At 48.6% G+C, this 25,775-nt stretch overlaps 1 protein-coding gene across 2 annotated transcripts in view; it reads left to right on the forward strand.

Annotated features, from left to right (window-relative positions):
- RUSC2 (RUN and SH3 domain containing 2) overlaps positions 1 to 25,775 on the forward strand; it is a 69,340-nt gene that overhangs the window by 25,877 nt on the left and 17,688 nt on the right. The window contains exons 2-6 of one of the 2 annotated variants that reach the window (XM_089498373.1): positions 7,056 to 9,160; positions 14,547 to 15,326; positions 17,044 to 17,235; positions 20,623 to 20,766; positions 24,224 to 24,300. In XM_089498373.1, the coding sequence (XP_089354499.1) occupies positions 7,141 to 9,160; positions 14,547 to 15,326; positions 17,044 to 17,235; positions 20,623 to 20,766; positions 24,224 to 24,300 (3,213 nt within the window). In that variant the 5' untranslated portion in view covers positions 7,056 to 7,140. The remainder of the gene's footprint in view (positions 1 to 7,055; positions 9,161 to 14,546; positions 15,327 to 17,043; positions 17,236 to 20,622; positions 20,767 to 24,223; positions 24,301 to 25,775) is intronic. The other variant, XM_089498380.1, reaches the window with a different exon arrangement.

Consider the following 25,775-nt stretch of genomic DNA (forward strand, 5'->3'; position numbering starts at 1 on the left):
GAAGTAAAAAGAGAGGAAGGCTGCATGCTGAATGGATGTACTCTATTAAAGAGATCATGAATATGAGTTTGCAGGAGTTTAGCAGAGCAGTGGAGGACAAGGGGACTTGGAGATGTCTCATCCACAGGGTCGCCAAGGGTTGAGATTGATGCGAAGGCGGTTAACAACAACAACATAATAATAACAGGGGTCTTGCAATAGTCATTTTAGTTCAAAACATGAATTGAGGAGTTTGGGTCTCTTCAGACTGGCCATTAAGTCCAGCCTGGGGGCAGAGTTGGGGCGTCACATCCACATGACACACACCCCAACTCCAGCCCCAGGGTGTTGTGAGGCCGCACACCACGCTACACGGCGCACAGCTTCATGGCGCTCCTCTGGTGTTGCATCCGCATGATGAAGTGCTGAAGGAGCCCCATATAGTTGCAGTGCCTCAGCTATCGCGCCCTTTCCAGGATGCAAAAAGGAGTTGCTCTTTGCGTCTTCTTTTTGCACCCTGGAAAGGCCGGAAAGGGGCGGCATCATGCCATCCCGTAGGGGCTGTCTGTACAGCCCCTTTGCGACTCTTCTTTGTTATTTTCTGGTGGCAGTGGGCCCATTTACTTGTTGATTTTGCTGGCTAGCATGAAAGTGATCCATGGGTGTGAGAGTTTGAAAGAACTCCTTTATCATGGACAGAGTGCTGCAGACTAAGGTTTAAATTTCTTGGGATTTTGCACTTCTGATGGTGTTGAAGATCTGTTGAAGCCTTCTACCAAGATTGATGGATCCCAAAGGACTCTTGAATGGACACTTTGCTGGGTTTTTCAGAAGACCTGGAAGAAGAAGGAGTGAGGATCAGAGGAAGGAACATCAATTTCTACCCCCACCCTCTTTTTTTTCAATGGATGCCAAGTTTTTTTGTGGGTTTTTCGGGCTTTGTAGCCATGTTCTAGAAGAGTTTACTCCTGACGTTTCGCCAGCATCTGTGGCTGGCATCTTCAGAAAAGAAGCCAGTTACAGATGCTGATGAAACGTCAGGAAGAAACTTTTAGAACATGGCCACATAGCCTGAAATACCCACAAAAACTATGAATGCCGGCCATGAAAGCCTTTGATGCCAAAGATGTTGTGGAAGTTCAGAACACTGCTTTGTAATGAAAGGCCAGCAAGTTCAGTCCAGAGGAAATGGAGATCTTATCTGGAATCTGTTCTGTGTCTTAGACAAGTGGAGGTTCCCCTATGGAATAAATTGGACATTTTTGTCCAATGTGGAACAGCCACATTTGGTTCAAGGTTGCAGAAGTGGAGGTTGTACCTGCAGTGCCATTACACATGCAGATGTGCATCGTGTGGTGGATTTAGGTGTGCATCTGATTGTGCGTTTAGCGTCTTGATTTATTTGCACAACATTGCCGTTCAGCACAAGGGCTGCATACTGCAATTAATTCATAACTCTACCTGTGGATAGCTTTTTCTGGGTTTTTTGGGCTTTGTGGCCATGTTCTAGAAGAGTTTATTCCTGATGTTTCACCAGCATCTGTGGCTGGCATCTGCAGAAACATCAGGAACAAACACTTTTAGAACATGGCCACATAGCCTGAAAAACTCACAAAAAACTATGGATGCTGGCCATGAAAGCCTTCAACTTCACGTCTGCCTGTGGAGATGCACACCACACAACCCTGGTGCAGGATCTGGGCCTCTCTTGGTCAGTAGACAAGGTTGTAGGGTGGGGGTGGGGGGTACCTCAGATTCACAGCTTGAGTCCATTTAAGATCTGTAATAAAGTTGAGAGTGGATTTTGTGTACATCACTGACCTGGGACGGCCCCTGGCATTGGCCAGAATGCCAGAGTTACAGCTGTTCCCACTGCAGGAGGAGCCATGATGGAGCTGCCTTACTATGCAGCTGTTAAAGGTGAAGAGTCTGGGTGGTGTGGAGGGGAGGTGGGCACCCTAATTCAGCATCGGGGCAGAGATTTGGGACAGGAAGAGAACAATGGAGGTGAACAATGGGCTGAATGGCCCTTGTGGTCCCTTCCAGCTCCATGACTCCATGGCCTTAATGAATGTTCCATTCATAATTCATCATGTATATTCCCTGCTATTCATGCTGAGCTGGCTTCCCTTGTGATGAGTGAGTGTGTATGTTTGTATGGACACACACACACACATCTTATTAAGTGTTATTTGGGGTTGCATATTTTTTTCGTTCCAGTAACTGGAAGTACCTTTCTCCTTGTTTTGTTTTCCTAATGGTTCCCAGAGATCCAGGTGGCTGCCTGGCTGGTGGGTCAGTTGTACTGGACAAGGCAGAACTGGCCACTGTGACCCATGTCTGTACCAACCACCTTTTAGATCAGTGCAGTGCACTAGGCGTGGAAAGTTTGTAGAACTGTTGATGGTATAAAATTCAGCAGCTAGTTTATTTTCTTGTGCTTGTAATAAGCTTGTGCTTATTAGACCATATTTTATCAATCTTGGTTCTATTAACTGCATTAGCTTCTTGTTTGTTTTGCATTCCTGCATGGCAGAATGTGGTCGGACTGGATGGCCCATGTGGTCTCTTCCAACTATGATTCTATGGTGTTGGTTTTTAACTCTCTCTGTGTATGTGTATGCCTTCGAGCCACCTGCCTAATTATGACAACTCCATGAACTTTCTAGGGTTTTCTTAGACAAGGAATACTCAGAGATGGTGTTGACAGTTCCTTCCTCTGAAATACTGCCTAGTAACACCTGGTGTTTGTTGGTGGTCTCCCATCCGAGGACTAACCAGGGTTGACCCTGCTTTTTACCTACAAACATTTGGAGGACAGAGGATGTGAAGGGGTCCCTCCTCTTGCATGAACCTGACTGTTCTTCACCACCTCCTACAAAGGCCCTCTTGTGTTCCACACCATGAAACCATAGAACACTAGAGTTGGAAGAGACTCCAAGGGCAATCCTTTCCAATCCCCTTTGGCCATGCAGGAAAACACCATCAAAGCACCTCTGACAGATGGCTATCCAGCCTCTCTTTAAAAACCTCCAAAGAAGGAGACTCCACCACCCTCCAAGGCAGCAGCGTCTTCCATTGTTGAACAGCTCTTACTGTCAGGAAGTCCCTCCTAATGGTGAGGTGGAATCTAAAGGTTAGCTTGGTTGGGACCATGCCTTTGCAGTCTCACTGTCACTGTGAGCTGTCATGTTGGCTCCAAATTAAAATGACCTTCTGAATCGAAAACCTCCAAGAGCCTCACTCAACCTTTCACATCTCAAGGCAGCATCTGGGGCTTCGTTGGTGGAATCCATTTGCCTGTCATGCGGTCTTCCTCTTGTTCTGCTGCCTTCAGCCTCATCTTTTCCAAAGAGTCATGTTTTCTCATGATGCATCCAAAGAACCATGCCCTTGGTTTAGTCATCCTGGAAGAGTTCAGACTTAGATTTGATGTAAGATCTACAGTAAGATGTACACGGATTTTTTATACATGGATTCAAGCATCCACAGTTGGAAAATGTTCAAAAAAAGTATAAATTTTAAATGCCAAGCCTTGATTTTCCATTTTTTATAAGGGACACCATTTTGCTATGTCATTATATTTAATGGGACTTGAGCATCCACGGATTTTGTTATCCACAGGGGATCTTGGAACCAAAGCCCAGTGTATAACAAGGGTCCACTGTATTTATTAGAGTTTCTGGCAATGCACGGCATTTGCAGAACTCTCCTCCAGCTGTACATCTCAAATGAGTTTATTCTCTTCCTTTCAGAAGAAAATTGTTTATGGCTTAGTCCAAAGACCATTGTAAACAAAACATCAAAGCTTTCATACAATAACAAAATCATAATTAAAATTCAGGAAGACCTTAATATATTAGAAAGTTGGGCCAAAGCTAACAAAATGAGTTTCAACATAGAGAAATGTGAGGTATTGCACTTAGGGCAGAAAAATGAAATGCACAGATATAGGATGGGTGACACCTAGGGTTGCCATAAGTCAAGACCTCCAAACCGGGACAAATGTAGGACAACATTTTCAAATGTAGGACACATTTTTTTTAAAAAAAAATGGAGGACACTCGAAAAAACTGGATGATATTTTAAAAATGTTAATATAAATGCATGTTTCTTGGGCATGCTCAAAATGGAGGACATTTTGGCATTATTCCTAAACAGATGGCAGAAATGTACTTCCCTTTCTGCGCAACCCCCCCCCTCCATTCCAAAACACACACTAAGCACATTTGGGCATTTCACATGGCTTTACTGAACATGGCCTCTTGCATATTTCAGAGGCTTATTCCATAACCAAACCCCTTGGGTTCAACACAAAATGTAGGACATTCAAACAATGGAGGACACAACCAACTAAAAGTAAAAAACATTTATATATATATATATATATATATATATATATATATATATTAAAAACACATTAATATAAATCATATCATAGAGATCTTGTTGCACCTCTGAGACTAAATGCATCTGAGGAAGCAGACTCTTTCGGTTAATAATAATAATAATAATAATAATAGAATTAAGGGACATTATGAGGCAGTGGTAGAGAAGGACCAGGGTTCGATCTGTTGCTTGGACATAAACATACCCCACTGGGTTAAATCACACTCTCTCAGCCTCAGGGCATGGCAATGTGGAGGGGAATTCAAGTTTCCTAAGGCTTCAGCCCTTGGGAAGGGAACAAAAATATCAAAACTATCAAAGGCAAGCCTGTGTGGGTCTTGCTTGTAAATCAGCAGAGCAGCAGAAACGGTCTTTTGTCTTAAGATGCTTCCATAAGAACTGAGGCTGACACAAATTGCTTGTAGTTTAAAAAACAAAACTTTACTAATGGCTTAAATCTCCATATCCATGGATGCTACATCCTCACCTATCCAGTGAATAGTTCAGGTAAAAGAAGAAGTTTGTATCTCACCATCTTTCGGTGGAAAGTTGAGAGAGCAATGCATGGTGATGCAGAGACCGAAGGGAAAGCAGGAGAGATCTATTGTGCGAGAGAACTTCCTAAGCAAGTTAGTTAGATCCCATGATCTGTTTACCAACTTACAAAGGTATTTATTGCCCCTGTTTAGCAGGACCAAATGGCATGCCAATTGCAAAGTCTGTTCTGAGTCTCTGCCAGGCTGAATGAAAAGCTCCCCCTCCTCCCTGCCTGGCTGCAGCCTCTCCAGCACAAACGGACGGACGGAGGCTGCTTTGGAAGGGAAGGTAGATCAGGCGTCCAGCTGTCCCGGGTGACAGAATGCAGAAGCCGGGAAAGACCTTCCCCAAGGTCAAAAAACCGGGAAGGTCATGGCTGCAGCCGTGAAATGGCAAGCCTAGGACACCTGGCTTAACAAGACAACGTCTGCAAATATCTAGGAGTCTTAGTAGACCACAAGGTAAACATCAGCAGCAGCTAAAAAGACCAGTGCGATTTTGACTGCATCAAGAGAAGTATAGTCGCCCCTCCATTTTCACGGACTTGGAGTCCGTGTCCCTCGCCCATTCGCGGGTGGGAAGCGGAGGGAGACAAAATGGGGGGCACTGCCATTCAAGCCGATGGGGCTTGAATATTGGTGATTTTCTGTTTTTGCGCACAAAGGGAGGGTCCAGAACAGATCCCCCGCAAAAACAGAGGGGAGACTGTATAGTGTCTAGACCAAGGGAAGTCATATTGCCACTCTATTCTGCTTTGCTCAGACCCCATCTGGAACAATACTATGTCTAGTTCTGGGCACCACAATTCAAAAAGGATGTTGACAAGCTGGAGAGTGTCCACAGGAGGGTGAGTAAAATGGTGAAAGGTCTGGAAACTGTGCTCTAAGAGGAGCGGCTTAGGGAGCTGGGGATGTTTAGCCTGGAGAAGAGAAGGTTAAGAGGTGATATGATAGCCCTGTTTAAGTATTTGAAGGGGTGTCACATTGAAGATGGAGCAAGCTTGTTTTCTGCTACTGCAGAGAATAGGACATGGAGCAATGGATACTACAGGAAAAGAGATTCCACCTGAACATTAGGAAGAACTTCTTGACAGTAAGAGCTGTGTGACAGTGGAATATGCTGCCTCGGAGGCTGCAAGATCACATCCTTCAACTGCTCTGATTTAGCAGGGACAATCCTAGGTAATCCTCTGCCATCCCACTTCTTCAGCTGCATTTAAAATGCCCCTGTTGCTCCCTTCTCCTCCCACTTTCCACCGTTGCCCTCAACTTACCTCCAATGCTGCAGAGTGAGTTTGAGTTGAAAATGTAAAAGAGGGTTGTACTCAATTCAGCAGGGAGGAGAGGAGAGGAGAGGAGAGGAGAGGAGGAGGTCAGATCTTCCCCTTCCCTGAAGGCTCCGAAAATAGCAAGCTGCTATTAACTTGTGGGTCCTTCCTTATTAGTATTTTTTGCTACCTTGACCACATTCTGATGGACTGGGTGGATACAGCCTTGGGTGGATGCAGAAGAGGCCTTTCCCAATATTATTCTGCCCTGGGACCCACGTTGTTTCTCTGAGGTCGCATGGTTTGCCCAGTATCCTAATCTTAGAAATTGAAAAATCTCTACCCTTGCAGCGGTATTGCAAATCCTCATCCTTCCTTGCACAGCACAGGAGACCAATTTGTGCACCTGATAAAAGTGCACCATAGTTCAAAGAAGCTCCTTTCACAATAATGTAGTTGATCTCTTTAAAAGAACATCATGTTGTTTTTTTCCTGTTTGATGGGGCAGGCTTTTCTGGGAGATCTTTTAATGGTTTCTCAGTGTTGCTGATCATTTTTCAGTGTCTCAAGACTTTCATGGGAGATGTGAGAGAGGCTGGATAAGGGAAAATGGAGTCTTGTAAATTTCAGAGGGCAGGATGGTGATGGACAGAATAAAAAGAGGTGGATTTGTACATCACAAGATGCATGTGTGTCACAGAGGTCCTAAACCTGGTGTTTCTGTGTCTGTGGGTGGGCTTCAAGGAGTCTGAGTTGGGTACAGAAATGCTCCACCCCCAATTTCCTTTCCTTTCTCTTTGGCTCCTCTGCTTATAGTGAATTTTAAGGTAAAAATATAGTCTTTAAATGTGCTCACTGTTATTTATTTGTTTTTCCCTTCCAGGATAACCTAGGTGAAGGAAATCATCTTCCAGTGCCATAAAATAAACTTGTATTTCCTCCCCACGGCCCCTCCATGGGTAGCCTCCATGCCGGAGGGGGCCCGGAGATCATCACCAGTGGCGGCGATGATGATGGATAGCCCTCCCAAGCTGGCCGGAGAGACGCTCATCGTCCACCACATCCCCCTGGTCCATTGCCAGGTGCCCGACCGGCAGTGCTGCGGCCCCAGTAAGAGGAACAACCCCTTCTGCCAGCCCAACTTGGGGACAGTGCGGACGGGCCCCTTTCCAGAGCGGGACCTCTTGCAGGCGGACTCCTTAGTCTACAGTGGTGGCAGCTGTCTGCATAAGCTTCCTTCAGACGCAGAGCTGGCCCCAGCCGCAGAGACGCCAGAAGAGAACAAGCCCCAGGACCTGGCTGCTCCCGGGGCCAGCAAGCGTCAGAATCCTTTCCTGCTGAGCGATGTAGGAGAGGCGCAGGACTCCTACGAAGAAGATGACCCCCTGGAGCAGAAGTCCTTCCACTTGCACAGCGGACAGCCCGCTTTCCACTTGCACAGTGAGCTGACTCTGCCGCCCTTCCGCCTGCATGACACCAACCACGTGGCCAAGCCATGGAGTGCTACAGCTACGGTTACCAGTCATTTGGACACAGTGGATGGCCAGGAGGACAAGCTGGGTGGGGAGGACTTGCAGAAGAGGAGGCACCTGGGGCCAGAGAGCATGGAGCTGGACGAGTACAGCTGCCACCGTGAGGGGGAACCCTCCAGCTTCTCCTTTGAACAGGAATGGGCCAATGACCCCGATGAGCTGGTTCCCAGCCAGGAGGCGGCCCGCAGCCGGACCTGTAGCTGCTCCAGCTCTGAGCTCCAGCGGTGCCGGTGTTGCAGCCTCTCCAGCCAGTCAGAGCCACTGGACCAGCAGATGGGCTATGTCAGCGACTCCTCCTGCAACAGCTCAGATGGGGTGCTGGTCAACTTTAGTGCGCTCTACCACAAGATGAACGGGCACCACGCCAACCTCAACTCGGGGCCCCTCTCCTGCGACTCCTCTTCTGGCAGCCACTCAGACACAGGGGCCTTTTACCTGGACCTCCACTCCTCCCCTCGAGAGACCAAGATGCCCTGTGAGCCACATGGCCTGGGGGGCTCTGGGAAGGCCTGTGGGTGCCATGGCCCCTCCTCCCCGGTCCTGGACGCCAACTGCAACTCCTATCCACCGCTTTGTGAGCCTTGCACCTCCGAGGGCTCCTCGGACCTCACTGCCTGCTTCCAGAGCCAGGCACGGCTGGTGGTGGCCACCCAGAACTACTACAAGCTGGTCACTTGTGACTTGTCTTCCCAGTCATCCCCCAGTCTGGCCGGCTCGTCCATCACCAGCTGCTCTGAGGAACACACCCGGGGCAGCCCTCTCCAGCCCACCGAGTATTACCTGTTCCGGCGGCCGGGGGAGAGTGACACGGACGGCTCCCAGGAGTCGTCACAGGGGGAAGCCGTCCCAGAGGCCAACGCCAACACTGCCATCGAAGGGCAGGTGTACGTCAACGTTTCCCCACCTACCTTGGTGGGTGGGAGGCAACGGTCCCGCAGCTATGACCGCAACCTAGACCGAAGCCCCACCACCGGCCGGCTGGGCTCCCTGGAGCGCATGATGAGCTGCCCGGTCAAGCTGAGCGACAGCCCCGGTCTGGTGCTCCAGAGCTCCCCACCCAAGCGAGTGACATCCTTTGCAGAGCTGGCAAAGGGCCGGAAGAAGAACGGTGCCTCTCCGCATTTCCGGGCCAGCCGGGACTCTTCTTTGGAGTTCTCCCCCATCCCGGAGTACCAGAAGGATGGCGGCTCCATCTTCCAGGGGGATCAGGAAGCCCCCCGGCACAGCCAGAGCCTCCCACCGATGCCCTGGATCCACTCTCTCCACCGCAGTTCCGAGGGCCACCATGGTGGCGAACAGGGGTCCGGCAGTGCCCATAGAAGGGACTCGGGCTCCCGGGATGTGGCTTCCTGTGGGCAGGAGGGACCTGAGCAGCCCTTCTTCTCAACTCTGGTGGAGGTTGGGGCCAGCTCTGCTAGTAGCCTTGGCCACAAAGACATCCGAGCGCGAGCTGATGGTAAGCCCACTGCTCCCCACCTCAGGGGTGGGATTCCTAAGGGATAGAAGCCATGGAGCACCTGTCTGTACCTCCAAAAGCCCAAGGCAACTTCCTGAAAACTCTGGAAGGATGACCTTTTACTAAACCTGATAAAACCCCACCTCTTGAGTGTCTTAAGAAGGGACTACTGTGGCTGCTGGGCAAGTGAGAAAGGGATGCAATGTTCTTTATTACTTACCCAGCAGCTGCACTGGGTGTACCACCCCATTGGGTGACACTCTCCTCTGGGTGTCACTTGGTGTGGTCCTCACTCCCTGCACACCCCTAGTGATGCCACTCATTCCTTCAGGGTCTTAAGACATGCTCCTTATTCTCTCCTGGAATCCCTGAATGGCTTCTTTATTATGGGCAGTCAAGCAGGGAGTCCCAGCCAGGAGATCCCCAGAATGCCAAAGGCCAGGCTGGCCTCCTCTGTGCCAATCGAGGGAGAGATAGCCATGCTCTGGCAGCCCAGGGAAGACATCAAAAAGGGCTGGCAGGTTTTTTTTTATAAGTGGACAGCTGCAGATGTTTCCCACCAACCCCTTTTTTGGCACAGGCTTAAAAAAAAACACTAAACAAAGGAAATCATGCAAAGCAAAATGCTCCCAAGAGAGACTGCCTGGCGTAGCAGTTTGAACGTTGGCCATGGAAATCCACTGGGTGACCTTGGGTAAACCACACTCTCTCAGCCTTGGAGAAGGCAAAGACAAAACCCCTCTAACATATCTGGTCAAGGAAACCCAGTGAAAGGTTCAACTTTGGGTCTTCATATGTTGGAAATGAGTTGAAAGCATGCAATGACAACAATAACAAATGCCTCCAAATGTATAGGCCAAATACAAATACAGCAAGGGAATGGCCAGAACTGGATTGTACTTTATTTTGATTGAAATGGTTTGGCAGTTTTGGAAGGTGTGCTTTGCCCTGAGAATGTGTTAGTCCCTCATCTCTGTGGGTCTTGTCGGGTGTATGGTTGTGTGTGAGAGACATATGGCTTACCGTTGGGGTATTGTGCTTTTAGAGGAGGGTGTTCTGCATCATGCCAATTTGTGTCTGCCTTCCTGGAGGCTTTGAGCTGGTTGCTAGCCTCTGGGAAAGGAAGGTTGGTCTTGCTATTGAAAGGGAAGGGGGTTGCTTGGACAAAGGTGTGGAAAGCCCCCTCATGGGTCCCCAAACCCACTTTTGTGGCCTTTGGGTGCTCCCAGCTCTTCTCCAAAGCTCCCTGAGACCCCAAGTGTTGTTTTTTTTTAAGTGTGATTTTCAGGCTCCCTCATGACCCTCACCCACTGCCTGGTTGTGGGGTTTTCCAAGGCTGCTGCATGCCTGGAGGTGTTGCATAGCTATCAAAAGGATCTTTGGAATCTGTTGGAAGTGGGCCCCAATCCAAAGGCTGGCCATTAATAGACAATGTGTGAGTTCAGCAACTGGCAGCTCCTCTACCCATTGATCCCTTAGAGGATCATAGAATCATAGAGATGACAGCTCCCTCTCCCCCCTAGTTTGAAAAAGAGGGTTTGAATTACTGCTCGGCTGTGTCAACCCACTGGGTGGTCTTGGGCAAGTCCCACTGTCTCAGCCTCAGAGGAAGGCAATGGTGGCAAACCCTCTCTGAAGAAACTTGCCACAAAAACCCTTAGGGTCCCCACAAATCAGCAACAGCTAACGTACACTTTCCCTTATCGCAGACATGTGTGCTGCTTGAGTTGCTGGCATTCATGCTGGTACCTGATAAGAAGGCCAGAGCCCTTCTCCAAACACAGCTCCTGCCTCTTCTGACCAGAAGGCAACATCCCTCCCCATCCTCCTTCCCTGGGGAGTTTCTTGGACAACACTCCAAATCTCCTCCTTCTGAGTCCCTGGCAGAGTTCTTTCCTTGCTTGTCATAGCCACTGGGTTTCCATCTGTCCCAGGGACTACATGGGATTCTTCCCAGGGCTCTAGGAGCAGAAAGCCTTTTTGCTTCATTTGGGTGGCATCCCCAGGGCATGTCTGTGTCCTGCCTGGACACAGGAACCTGCATCTCACCCGGAACAGCTGGCATGAAAGAGGAGCTGCCTGTTTGCTTGCAGAAGATGTAGAGGAGGTGCCATTGCATGTGATCTCCCCCACCCACCCCCTGCAAGCCCTTCTCCCATTTCAGGAAGCAGAGCCTTGTCGGACACGTCACTTTCCTTTGAGACCCTGAGAAGGAAGGCTAGTGAGAAGAGCCGAGTCTCTGGCATGCCAGCAGAGAGAAGGTTAAATCTTATGGGGCAAAGAGGGGGAGGGTTGGCTTGGCATGGGGGGCGTGTTTGTGTGTGAATGCATGAGGGTGTTCTCTCCTGTAGCCAGGGATGTATTAGAGCCCTTTACTACAAGTCTAAAGTCTCTATTTTCAAGTCCTGTCTCAAGTCCTTGCAAGGTACTTTCAAGTCAAGTCTCAAGTCTAGGAGCCAACTTCTACAGAAAAAAAGGTGGCTGTAGTGTGTGTATGGGAGGCTGGGTTGGATTTCAAATGTGCACAAAGTTAGGCAAAATAAATTCATAGAGGTGAAGAGCAAATTTGTTACACAACAGGCTTGAGCTGGAAGGATCCTTCCAACGCCTTTTAAAAGCATTACAAGGCTCCAATGACATGCAGCACGGACAGGATGCTGAATGGCCCTTAACTCTTGCCTCAAGCCCAACTCTTGCCTAATGTGTTTGCTGTTTCTGGATGAAGTCAGACCAGCAGGTCAGTTGCTAAAAATATGCAAGTCTTGAGTTAAGTCTGCATATTTGTTGTCAAGTCCAAATCAAGTCATTGAAGTCAACTGAGCCTGAATCACTTAACTCAGGTCTGCATCACTGCCTGTTACTGGCTGCATGTGCCTCCCTGGTCCCGATTCAGGCACCAGGGGAGCAGTGGCACAGTGGAGCTGCCCCAGGGATGCCAGTGGGTTTCCCTGGCCAGCCTGTGCTCAGTGCTGAGGGTGCCCTTCAAGAGGAGCAGAGCAGGACTGCCATCCGAATGGCTCCCACAACATGGCAGCGATGGAGGGTGGAGAAGAGAGGCAGTCGGCTTGCAGGAGATGGACAAGAGACTATGATCTGGAGTGGGGGTCTCCCTGCTTCTGCTGCCATCCTCTTTTAGTGCCCCTTGGACACTATAAGGCCAGCCAACCTAGTCTCAAACCCTCTGGCGCCTCTTGCCTTTAGGGGCAGAGGAAGTGGCCTCCGTCTGACCCTAAGATCCAGCAATGGTCATCCACCCCAAATGTGGAAAGTGTGGCTCAGCCAAAGGACTTCAGCTGACTGCAGGCCAGCAGGTGGACATCCCAGATGTCAAAGGCTCCTTCAGCCCCCCCCTTTCCCTGGGTTTTTTTCCCCTGAGTATCCACTGGAGTTTGGTTCCAGGACCCCCTGTAGATACCAAAATCTGTGGATGCTCAATTCCTATGGAGTACAGTCACCCAGTAAAATGCTATGCCTTATATAAAATGGCAAAATCAACATTTCCTTTTAGGAATTTATGCTTTTTTGGAATATTTTCAAGCCATGGTTGCTTGAATCCATGGATAAAAAAAATCTGGATAAAAGGGAGAGAGCTGACTGTATTCAAAGGAATGTAAACAGATAGATCTTGTAGCACCTTTGAGACTAACTGAAAGAAAAGAGTTGGCAGTAGGAGCTTTCCCAGACTTGAATCTGCTTCCTCAGATGCATTTGGACTGTCTTCAGTCTGTACACAAGCCTGAATTTAGCAGATTTAGGCTAGTCCGAGCCAATCCCTGGGTGCATTCAGGTTGTTTTCATGTGCATTACCATGATCCTGCAAGGTAGACCATTGTTATTATTCCTGTGCTACAAATGCAAGGTTGAGGTAAAGTAGCCCCAGGCCCCTTGGAGAATTCCTGGCAGAAATTTGCTATGGCTTGAGCCATGCCTTCATAGATTTATAGAATCCTAGAATTGGAAAGGGCCCTGAGGGGATCCAGTCCAGCCTCCTTTGGCTATGCAGGAATCCACAACCAAAGCACTCCTCTAAAATGTCTGTCCAGCCTCTGTTTAAAGACCTGCAAAGAAGGAAAGTCCCTGATTTGAAGTTGTGCACCTTATTAGCTTGTTGTTGTGAGTTGTGTCTGCCGCATATGCATATATCTGTGGGGGATTTGAATGCAAAGTAACTTATCAACAGGTAAAATCTTTATTGTGGCTGAGGATTGTCTGGGTCTCCCTCCACCCCAAAGTTCCCTTCAGCTGCCCTTCTGCCTTCTCTCCACCCACAGTTGTTGTTGCTGTTGTGTGCTTTCAAGCCATTTCTGACATGGTGGCCCTAAGGTTGGCCTATCAAGAGGTTTTTCTGGGACTGAGAGTGTGTAAGTTTCCATTTCCAGTGGAGACTCAAACCCTGGTCTCTGAGTCGTAGACAAACTTTCCTCTCGCCCCAGTGCTTCATCCTTAGATCCACAAACACGGCTGCACATTTCTCCCATAGCAGCTCATTTGCTTTCCTGGTTTGGTGTTTTTTCTTCTTTTTGCAGTGCATTGCTCCAGCTAGTTTTTGGATATCAAAGTACACAGAGCAGTTTTTGAATTCCAGCACAGCTTAACCATAGGAACCATAGTGCTGCCTTTTCCTTCAGGTACAGGCATTTCAGCCAGGAGAGGCTTGTTTTGCACTTGTTCCCCTCCCCAGGTAAAATAAAAATAAAAATGAGCCATGATTGTATCTTCTTTGCTAATGCCGAACAGGGACTTTGCTGGTGCTGGATTCTAGTTCAGCACTGGCAAAGTGCTTGTTCCACGCAGAAAACAAAGAGGGGATAGACCACCTGGTGCCAACACCCACCCCATGGGCCTGAATCTCTCCAACATCTCTTTGTTGTGCTTTGAAAGCAAGAAATGCATGTGGAGTAAACATCCAAAAATGCAAGAGCCTGAATCTGACTCCAGAATTAAAACTTCCAGTCCTTTTTCAGAGCCAGGTGGATGGAGATCTTTCTCCTCCTTCTGAAATTTTGCATAGAGGTCGGACAGTGTCACCCGCTTTCTCCTTTGATACTCTCATAAAACTCACTGACAGGGTTCAGGGGAGGAGGGCGTCCTTGTTGGTCCCCTTCTGCTTAGGCTTCCCAAAACAGAAACCTTTGACAGTTGAGCCTCAGCCCCTGAAACATCCACAGAACATCAACTGCTTCTGTTCGTCTCTCTGATTCCCTTGGAGGACTCCTGTGCCCCATTAATGCCCTCATGGATCAGCCCGAAGTGGATTGGGCACACTAGCAGTCCCTTTGCATCATGCATGTGGTCTGTACCCACTCACCCCTCTCCCCACACCCATAAGTGCCACCTTGACACCCCTTCTCTCTCTCTCTCTCTCTCTCTCTGTCCCTCCTTGCAGGTGGTGCTGTAGAGGGGAAGGTGGTCCGCTACAGCAAGGACCAGCGTCCAACCACGCTGCCCATCCAGCCCTTCGTCTTCCAGCACCACTTCCCCAAGCAGCCCAAGGCCCGGGCGCTCCACAGCCACTTCGCCTCCAGCCTCTCCCAGCTCTACAGCCTCTCAGCCAGCCGCTCAGCCGCCCACCAACTCTTGTCCACCTCCCAGTCCTCCACCTTGGCCACCTCAGCTGACCAGCCCATGGCAGTGGGGGGCTCAATCCAGGGCCAGCGTTCAGCAGACGGGGCTACCTGCCGTGTCAGTAAGCTGCCCCCAGCCGTCCCGGAGACCACGCGCCCATCCCCACTGGGCAGCTACTCCCCCGTCCGGAGCAACGTGCCTTTCTTCCAGAGCAACGCGGACTCTTCCTCTGGCTCATCCCCAACCCTGGAAAGCCACCCGCCCCGGAGCAGGTCCTGCCCGGCCTCTGCCAATCTCCTGTCCACCACCAGGCCTTCCCCAGCCACAGGCAGCCAAGCGGGCAATGTGGACAGCACCAACACTCAGCACAAGAAGGACAGGAGCCCTGCCCCCCTTTCTAAGAAGGAAGCATCCCCGGAAACCAGTGCCCCCCTTGTGGGGTATGAGCTGAGCAACGGAGCCTCCATCCCACCTCTGATGTCTGGAGGCATGGGCCTGGCCAAAGTAGGGGGCCATCAACCAGAACCCCAGTGGAAAGTCAGCTGCGGGGAGGCTGTTGGTGTGGGTTCCTTGGGTGCAGTCCTCAGCCGCCCCCTCAATGGTAGGTGGGGTGAGAAAGCTGAAGGTGCCAGGGTGTGGTGGGGAGTTGGAGTGTGCCTGCATTGAGAGGCCAGGTTTTCAAAACAGCAAGAAGGTATGGTCAAAATTTGTGACCATGTAACTGTCCCCCACGCTCCATCCTCTTTTGTGAGGTACGTGGGATCCTCTGCCGGAGAGCAGCTGTTGTGCCTCACAAAACTGCAAATCCAGGGATTCCTTGGGATGCAGCCATGGCAATGAAAAATGGGGTCAGTGTAGTGATGTACAATGGGACCTTGGTATTTGTGGGGGATCCATTCCAGACACCACCACTCCCTGAAAACACAGGACCTCAAGTCCTGTTCTCCCTAATGGCAGGGTGATATGCATGCACCTGCTAGCCTGGCCACGTACATACACCACCATTGGGGACAATGGGGCTTGCCGTCTGTGGATGCTTAAATCCGTGGAGGCCCCACTGTATTCAAGTCTTTTGGTCCACGTCTCAAGTCAAGTCTCAAGTCTCTGCCTTCAAGTCTTGAGTCTCTAGTCCTTGCAAGGTGCTTTCAAGGCAAGTCTCAAGTTGAATTTCAAGTCTGAGAGCCAACTTTAATGTGAGGTGCATTTCTCAGGGAGGAACAGCAAACACATTAGGCAATGGGCTTGAGGTCTGCTTGCCAGCCTGTGTCCGCTGCACATCAGAGGAGCCTTCTAAAGCTTTTTGAAAGCTTCTACTTCAAGCCCATTGCCTAATGCATTTGCTGTTCCCCTCCAAGAAATGTGCCCTGTGCTCCAGATGTGGATCTTGCCTGCTGTTTGAAGAAAATGGCACCAGCAAATCAGGCACTAAAAATGTACCAGTCTCAAGTCAAGTCAGGGTGTCATTTTTGCCAAGTCAAATCCAAGTCAAGTCATTGAAGCTAGTTGAGACCAACTTAAGTGAGTTAATTGACTCGAGTATATCACTGGGTCAACATGCTATAATTGCATGGTGTGAAAGGGCCCTAGCTGTGTGAGGTGCAGCTGCCAAGCACAGCTTTCTTTGCTCTCTCTGTGTGTCCCTTCCCCACTGTCTCCTGGCACGTGCCAAACACACCCCTTGGCAGAGTCATAAATGTCCAAATGGTGTTGCCTATCTTCTCTGGGGAGGGCATTTGGCCAAGGGAGAAGATCTCTGCTACATAGCCTCATAATTATGCACCCCAGAATCTCCTGTGCCACTTTGCTTTTCACCCAGACAGTGGCTGCAGATGAAAGAGAGGGGTACCAATCCTGCTGGACGTCTCCATTAGAGGTGGAGGGCTAATTCCCATGGTCCTTCCCATTCTGATGGCCTTGCTCTTCCCACCTTTCTGGTGGGTTTCCAGAAAGCCCCTCTGCCCCTGAGGTAGGACCAAACCTCTCTACCCGGCATTTCAGGGGCCATTCATAATGCAAACCATCACAGGGGTAAGATTGCATGTGTGAATGGCAAGCACAAGGGTTCTCCAAAAGGTGTCCCTCTGAGGGTTTGTGCAACCACTTTAGCTTTCCTTCTTCGAGCACCCCACATGTCTGCTTCCCCTGCCCCCTCATGTCTGCCCCTCTTTTAAATGTGCCAGTGCTGCCAGATCATTGTTACTAACACGCTGTCTCCCCTGTTCTGCCCTCCCTCTGTCCCCTTCTTTCCTTACTTGGTCTCTGTCTCTTTTCTCTGTCTCTGTCTTTCCCTTGCTTGCCTTTGACGAGCGGCCCGGCAGCCAATCACCTCTCTCCACAAGCGCTCAAGTGGCGAGAGTATCGCCGGAGGAATCCCCTGGGCCTAGACCGCGTCTCGGGGCTGACGGGCAGCCTGGACTGGAAGCAGCAGGAGGGGCGCCTGTCCTGGAAGAACCCCATCTTTGAGTTCCCAGGAGCCTTGAACGCAGGACGCCCCTACACCAGGCTCAACGGTGTGGTCCCCCATCCTGTCTATGTGGAGCTGGCTCCATCCCCTCTGTAGTTGGTTCTTGGGGGAAGATTGACCCTTGTAAGGTTGGGCAGTGGCATCACTAGGGGGTTGCGAGGGGTGCGGACTGCACCAGGTGACACCCTAAAGGGGATGACACCACTGCTCCTCAAATACCTGTGTTTTGGCAGAAACAGGCTATGCCATTCATCTGCTTTCCTTTAAAATGCTTTAAGAGATGGTGGGAATTGGGGGGGGGGGAGCTCAGTGGGAGGAAAAAGAAGTGGCACCATAATTTAAAATTAAAATTTCACATTTCAGGTTTTTTAAAAAAATGAAATTTTTGAAGTTTTTATTCTTATTATTTTCTTTAACATCACATTATAACCAAAACTTCACTGTGTATATGTCAATACATTTAGGCTGTGCCTATGATATTGTAATTTGAAGGTATAATTTTAATTTTGCTTGTTGTTTATGTCAGAACTATTAGCATTGCATTCAGTGGTATATGGGAATTATGACTTATGAGTAACTTTAATACAAAAAAGCATTACTAAGGATTCTATATGGTGTGAAATGGGAGGAGGTCAGAGGAGGGGGAGGTGACACCATGAGTGACACTAAACCTACGGTCGCCATTGAGGTCAGGTGGCCCTTCTTGGAACAACCATGGGGAACATAGAACCCATGATCTGCATGGAGCACTCAGCTTTTGTGGACCCTGGGGACGGCAACTGTATATCCTCCAAATGCCCTGAATTGGCAGGGACAAATAATCCTCTGCCTTCCCACTTTTAAGCTGTTTTTAATATATCCTGGTCTCTCTCTCCTACTTTCCCCCTTTGTCTTTAGCTCACTTCTATTGCTGCAAAGTGTTCCTGCATGGCAGGGGGTTGGGCTGGATGGCCCTTGTGGTCTCTTCCAACTCTATGATTCTATGATTCTATCAGTTCAAATTACCCAAAGGTTTTCACTTAAATATTCAGCAGGGAGAAGAGGAGAGGAGGGGGCAGAATCTTGCCCTTCCTATTTGGCTCAGACATAGGCAAACTGCTGCAGCCTCTCCTCCCATACATGTTTTTCATCATTGGTAATTTTTGCTCTCTTGACCACACTCAGATGTTGCTTGGCTACACCTGTGCCAGTTTTCATCAGTAAAATATTGGAGGTATATTGTTTGCAATATAGGGTGGGCTCTTGTTATCCATGGGCTTACCATCTGTTGATTTGAGCTTCTGCAGACAAGAAGCCCCATTATTCTTAATGGAGGCACGCATGATGTCACTCCATCATAGGGAACAACAGGACTTGGAGTCCCATGTTTTTACTTATCCATGGCGGAGTCTGGAAAAGATCCCCATGGATACGAAAGGACATCTATCTGTCTATCTATCTATCTATCTATCTATCTATCTATCTATCTCAGAGCCTCCAGGAGTCCACAGATTTTTAAGGCCCTTGATCCATTGTTGAATCACTTCAGGGAAATAACTTCCTCTTTTTAACTAAATGTTAAATGTGTGTGAGGTTTCTTATGGGAAGAGCAATTGCATGGAAGATGGAGCAACTTTGGAAAGGTGGAGTGGGCTGAGGTTTGACCCCTTTCTTCCCCCGCATGGGGCCAGTTAGCATCCCAGCCTAGTTGGGGGCTCTCATTTCAAAGTCCCAGGGCTTTTTGTCTCCCCCCCCCACACCGAGAATACTCAGAAGACAGGGAACAATATGACACTGCAGTATTGTGTAGCGTAAACTTTCACTGCACAATGCAAAATTTGTGTTGAAGGTCAATGTTGTGTCAATGAACCAAGGAACCAGATATGTGACTGAATGCACCACTGAATGTGCATACATGTTCATTTTCATTTCCGTATACACCGATGTGCTGTGTAGTGCACATTAGCAAACAGTGCACCTCAGGAGCATCATGGTACCATAGGTGGCATTCCATTTTGGTAACCTTGAACTGAATGCAGCCATTTTTGCATCAGACTAAAATGCTCAGTTACTTCCAGGGTGAACTTACTTGTTTGTAATGCACCCAGAGGATTCTGTTCCCAATCTTGCTGCCCCCCTTTTCTCCACAGTAGGCTTTATTTCAAATAATGGAAAGTTGCCTGGTTTTTCATTCATTTTCATTTCACTCTCCCATAAGGTTGTGCTGGCTGGTGAAAATGCCAGCTTGGGAGTGTGTCTGTGTTTATGCAGGGTACCTACCTATCTGTTGCACTTTACTAGTATAATGGGCCCTTGGTATCCACTGGGATTTGCTTCCAGGTCCCATGGATCCATGGATGCTCAAGTCCCATTAAATATAATGGCATAGTAAAAGGTGTCCCTTATATAAAATGGTAAAATCAAGGTTTGCTTCTTAGAATTTATGTTTTCAGAAAATATTTCTGAGTCGTGGATGCTTGAGTCCATGGATAAAAAGTCAGTGGATAAGGAGAGCTGACTGTATGTTTTTTGGGTTCAAAACTGATGTGACAAAACAATCTTCCTTCCCTGTGGACTTTTGTGCCTGAGAGGAACATCCCTGTTGGTCCTGAGGTGGTGGTGGTCTAGAGCCAGGCACCTTGCAGCTTACGCAGGTGTTTTGGCATATTGTGTATGTGTCTATGTGTGAATTGTGCTCCATCTAATCCTGCTCCTCTGCCCCTGCCCCAGGGCTGTCTGAGCACCCAGAGGCTTTGTTGCCAATCGTTTTCTCTGGGGAAACACAGGCCCGTTATAAACGGGCCTTTAAGTACGTATTTAGTACGTACTAGGGTTAGGAAGGGGCGGTGCTTCCGCAGCCCCCTAACCCTAGTACGGACTGAGTCCATACAAAATGGCGGCACCCCTTCCACTTGGGGGCTGCCATGATGACGTCACGACCGCGCCGCCTCTATTCGGGGTGGCGCGGACGTGACATCGCTCCGTGCCAGGGCGCTTAGTGCGCCCTTTGCGCGGGGCAGGAAGGAGCTCCGTTTCAGAGCTCCTTCCTGGTTTGCGTCGCTGGGCGCAGCCTTCACACGGCTGCGCCCAGCAACGCAAGGGAGAAAGGGGCCAAGCAGCCCCTTTCTCCTCCTCCCCGCCACCGCGGGGTGTCCTTGGGGCTTGAAGCCCCAAGGACACCCCTTTCCAGGCTGTGGGGAAGTGGCTTTTTGCTGCTTCTCCGCAGCCCGGAAAACGGCGGATCGGGGCCTCAGCGGCTGCCGCTCTAGCCACTGAGGCCCCGATCCGGCAGGGAAAAGGGTGGGTACAGGCCGCCGCTTTTCGGCGGTCTGTAACCTGCCCTCGTTTGCACCTGGACAGCTCTCTCCAGCCCCACAACCTGGCTGTGTGTGTTCCTTCTTCTGCTACTGAGGACCAGCCTCTGACCTGCCTCCTTTCTTCTGCCCCCTTGCAGGCCAGTCAATGAAACAGCTGCAGCTCAACTACTCTGACTTCTTCCCAGACTACTTCTCTTTGGCCGAAAAGCCGCCGGCTGAATTCTGCCTCTCCCCAGATGGGAACACGGAATCCATCTCCATCGACCTGTTGCAGAAGAAAGGTAGGTGCAACACCACCATGGCTGCCCCAAAGCCTGGCAATGGGGGGAAATGAAGGTGAACCCCAGCCTTCTCAGGGTCCTGAGTCCCTCTCTTCTTCCCATTGGTCCCAGTCAGGGTGGGAGGCATTGGGAGAAAGCTTGTGAGGGGCTGTCGATGCACATGGTAATTTTGTCTGCAGCCAGAGACTAAAAGGGAAGTCTGCTCCAGGCCAGGGATGGGAATCAAGTAGTCTGTCACCTGTTGAACTGCAAAGCTCAGCATTCCTCACCATCGGCTCCTCTGGCTAGGGCTACTGGGACTTGCAGTCTAGTGGGGTCCCCATAATTTCTAGAGCAGATCATTAAACGGAGAACCTGTGAACATTTAGAAAGCAATACCATAATCACAAAAGGTGAATGCCAGATTAATCTGATCTCCTTTTTTGATGAAATTACTGGCTTGATAGACAAAAGGAATGCTATAGATGTAGCATATATGGATTTCAGGCTTTCAGCAAGGTCCCCCATGACATTCTTGCAGACAAGTTGGTGAAATGTGGGCTATACAATGCAATTGTTAGGTGGATTTGACCGGCTGAACCCAAAGGGTGCTCAACAATGGCTGCTCTTCACCCTGGAGAGAAGTGTCCAGTGGGGTCCCACAGGGTTCTGTCCTAGGCCCAGTGCTATTCAACATCTTTATCAGTGACTTGGATGAAGGAATAGAGGGCATGCCTATCAAGTTTGCAGATGACACCAAATTAGAAGGAATAGCTAACACCCCAGAGGACAAGATCAAAATTCAAAATGACCTTAATAGATTAGAAAGCTGGGTCAAAACTAACAAAACTTAGGCAGAAAAAATGAAATGCGCAGATATAGGATGGAGGATACCTGGCTTAAGGAAACTGCATGTCATAGGGATCTAGGAGTCCCAAGTAGACCACAAGTTGAACATGAGTCAACAGTGTGATGCTGCCTAAAAAGGCTAATGCAATTCTAGGCTGCATCAATCGAAGTATAATGTCATAATCAAGGGAAGTAATGGTGCCATTCTATTCTGTTTTGGTCAGGCCTCACCTAGAATACTGTGTTCAGTTCTGGGCACCACAGTTTAAAAAGGATGTTGACAAGCTGGAGCGTGTCAAGAGGAGATCCACCAAAATGGTGGACAGTCAGGAAACTATGCCTTGTGAGGAAAGACTCAGGGAGCTGGGGATGTTTAGTCTGGAGAAGAGAAGATTAAGAGGTGGTATGATAGCCTTGTTTAAGTATTTGAAGGGGGTATCACATTGAGGGTGGAGGAAGCTTGATTTCTGCTGCTCCAGAGAGAAGAACACAGAACAATGGATGCAAGCTACAGGAAAAAAGGTTCCAGCTCAACATTAGGAAGAACTTCCTGACAGTAAGAACTGTTTGACAGTGGAACACACTTCCTAGGAAAGATACTGCTGCTCCCACTGGTTGCTTGTTGGTATGATGTTGTTGACCTTCTGGTCAGTTTTTAACTTGTATGTTTGTTTGTTGTTGTTTTTTGTTCTGTTTTTTAAATATTGCATGGAATTTAATACTTTTTTAAGGAGGGGAGGGTACCAGGGATTTTATATGTTTTGTATTTTTAACTTTGTTAGCCGCCCTGATTGTTCTCAGAGGGGCGGGATACAAATAAATTTATTATTATTATTATTATTATTATTATTATTATTATTATTATTAGTGGAGTCTCCTTCCTTGGATATCTTTAAACAGAGGCTGAATGGCCATCTGTTAGGGATGCTTTGATTGAGAATTCCTGCATGGCAGGGGGGGTTGGACTGGATGGCCCTTGCAGTCTCTTCCAACTCTATGATTCTATGATTCTCCAGCCCTATTTTAAAACAGCTTAAATGCCCTTGACTTTTTCAAATTATAGCCCCAGGTTCTTATCTGTTCTTTGTGCTTAACCTACGAAGTGAGCTTCCTTGAGGCCCATACTGGGAAAAAGAGAGAGAGAGATTGGAGAAAGGGTGGAAGCATGATGATGTAAAGAGTTGGCTCCTCCACCTGGCAGATGGGTTTTGGGGTCCTTATTATTTTGGCCAAAGGTTAGCAGGTATTCTGTGGCAAAGAAAGGGCTCATTTGTGTTTAGCAGGCTCTGTTGGGTAGTTTCCCTTTTGACTGGTGATTTAAGGCTGGAAGAAGAGATGCAACTTGGAAGAGACTTGTGTGTGTGTGGTGTGTGTGAGTAGCAGCCTGTTTGCACAGTTCTCTTGTGCACTTTGATTTCCTTGGTTTGTTTCTATATTACCTTATAACCCTTGGGAATCCATCCCTCCATTGGCCTGCCATGGGGAAGGGTACACCCACTTCAGGTGACCCCTGACCTGGCCATGGGGATATGGAGTATTGTCCATGGGACAATCCAGGCAAGACGTTGTTGCTTAGGGGCCCAATTCTACCTCTTGCTTCTAGGGGATACTGGGACTCATCTGCAAAAGGACTGGAGTGCTTCTTTGCTGTATCCATTGACCACCAATAGCTTCTCTTGCAGCAGTTAGTTAGGCATTGCAGGGAAGGGGAGAGACCCACATTTCCCCACTGTTCCCCGCACCTGGCAGATAATAGCAGTGTGGTGGCATTTACTGCTAGGGAAATGGCATCGGGGAGGGCAGAGAGGGAATCCTCCTCCCCTTGCACCATATCCCCAGTCCACCTCCAAGGGCTGCATGCAAAGAAAGGAAAAGACAAGGTTCTTCAGCCCCTGGACTGGTGCCAGTGTCCCAACTGCCCTCTTGTGAGATCGAATGGACCGACAGCTCTTTAAAGGCTGGAAAAGGAGGATGGATGATGAAGCTTGGTTTTCCCTATCGCTTTCTCTCTCCAAAATTTTGTCTATGGGTGGCTGAGATAGTGACATCTTTGCTTTCTGAGGGCTCAGTGTTCCCAAAGTTAGTTTCATGCGCAACATTAATTAAAATGTTGTATATAAAATTATCTTCAGCCTATATGTATAATAAGATGTACATGAAGCATCAATGAATTTCCTGTTTAGACTAGAGTCCCATTTCGAAGGTACCTCACTGTGTATAGTATATGCAAATATTCCAAAATCCAAAATTCAAATCACTTCTGGTCCCAAGCATTTTGGATAAGGGAGGCGCAGCCTGTACTTCTTCCTGGATGCTTGGGGGCATTTCTCATGGAGACATAAATAAAATTTTGGAAACATTCTCTGCTAATGCTGTAGTTTGGGACAAATGTTAGAAGGTAAATTATATTTTAATGTCCATTTTTGTATATGTTTAATTATATTGCTTTTTAGTTTGTAAGCCACTTTGTGTCCCAATTGTGGGAGGGAAATGGGATGCAAATAAAGATGATGATGATGATGATGATGATGATGATGATGATGATGATGATACCGGCAAGACCCTTTGACGTTGCTCTGTCCAGCTGTGCCAGGCCTCTCACCCCTTCCCCTATCTTTCCTCCCTCCAGGTCTCGTCAAGGCGATCAACATGGCCGTGGATCTGATTGTGGCACATTTTGGGACCAGCCGAGATCCTGGGGTGAAGGTGAGACAAGCACTGACACACACACAGACACACAGATACTCTCTCTCTCTCTGCTTTGTCTGCTTTGCCCTTTGGTTTCCTCCCTGCTTGGTCTCCTTGTTCATTTGTTTAATTTATATTCCAGCTTTTTCCCAACAAGGGACCTGGCAGCTGGGTCTCAGCTCGGGGGACTTGGGGAAAATCATAGAATCATAGAATTGGAAGAGACCCCAAGGAGGCCCATCCAGTCCAACCCTCTTCTGCCATGCAGGAACTCATAATCAAAGCATCCCAGATAGATGGCTATCCACACTATTTAAAGACCTTCAAAGACGGAGACTCCACCAGACTTCGAGGCAACATCTTCCACTGTAGGACAGCTCTTACCATCAAGAAATTCTCCCTAGAGTTGAGGGGGATTCTTTTTTCCTGTAGTTTGAATCAATTGCTCTGTTTCGTATTCTCTGTAGAAGAAGAAAACAAGCTTGTTCCATCCTCAACGTGACATCTTTTATAATACTTATATAGGGCTATCATGTCACCTCTCCAGGCTCCCTAGGTCTCTCCTCATAGGGGTTAATGGTTTCCAGACCCTTCTCTATTTTGGTTGTCCTCCTCTGGACACTCTCCAAAGGATCACCTCTCAGCCCACCTCCAGCAGGCCCCTCTGCTGGGCAAAGGCATCAGTCCCATTGGCACCTCAAGTGGTCCGTGGCAATGGGGCCCCCAGTTGTGCAGGAGAAGAACAGCTGGCAGGGGTGAGGTTGGCATCCCTGAGACCAGAGCCTCACTGAGGTCTGAAGATCCATTCCAGGGTCTGTTCTTGCAAGAATCTGGGGCCCTCCCATAGTGGGTTTGAACCCTGTTGCCAGGCAGATGGATTCAGGAGTCCTTGCCAGCACAATGGGCAAACATTTAACAGTGTTCCGTGGGATTGAAAGAATTATTTTGTGAGATAAGGGGCCTAAATACCCCAGAGGTACCAGATCCTGTCTGATCTTGGAGGCTAAGCATGGTCCTCTTCAATCTTTAGAGGGGAGACCATCAATGAATACCAAGTGCTGTAGGTGATATTGCAGAAAAAAGACCTGGCAAAACCACCTCTGAGGATTCCTTGCCTAAGAAAACCCTGTGAAATTCAGGGGGTCACCATAAGTTGACAGGCAACTTGAAGGCATACACACACACACAAGGCACCAGATCCCATCTGATCAGGGAAGCTAAGCCCTGATGAGTCTTTGAATGGGAGACCATAAATAAAGACTATAGAGGGAGGAACTCGTAAAACCACCTCTGAGCATTCCTTGCCTTAAAAAAAACCTATGAAAAATTCATGAGGTTTCTATAAATCAACAGGCAACTTGAGGGTGCGCATGCGTGTGCATGCACACAAATACGGGCCTGTAACAGCGTTTCACTTTAGCCTGACTGTTTAAGGCTGGGAATAGATCAGCAGCTGGGAATCTCCAGGGCAAGTAAATTTTACTTTTAGTAAC

The sequence above is a fragment of the Sceloporus occidentalis genome, unplaced genomic scaffold (assembly GCF_023333645.1).
Source record: "Sceloporus occidentalis isolate IW3139 unplaced genomic scaffold, rSceOcc1.0.p SCAF_1, whole genome shotgun sequence".
In the NCBI taxonomy this organism is placed as follows: domain Eukaryota; kingdom Metazoa; phylum Chordata; class Lepidosauria; order Squamata; family Phrynosomatidae; genus Sceloporus; species Sceloporus occidentalis.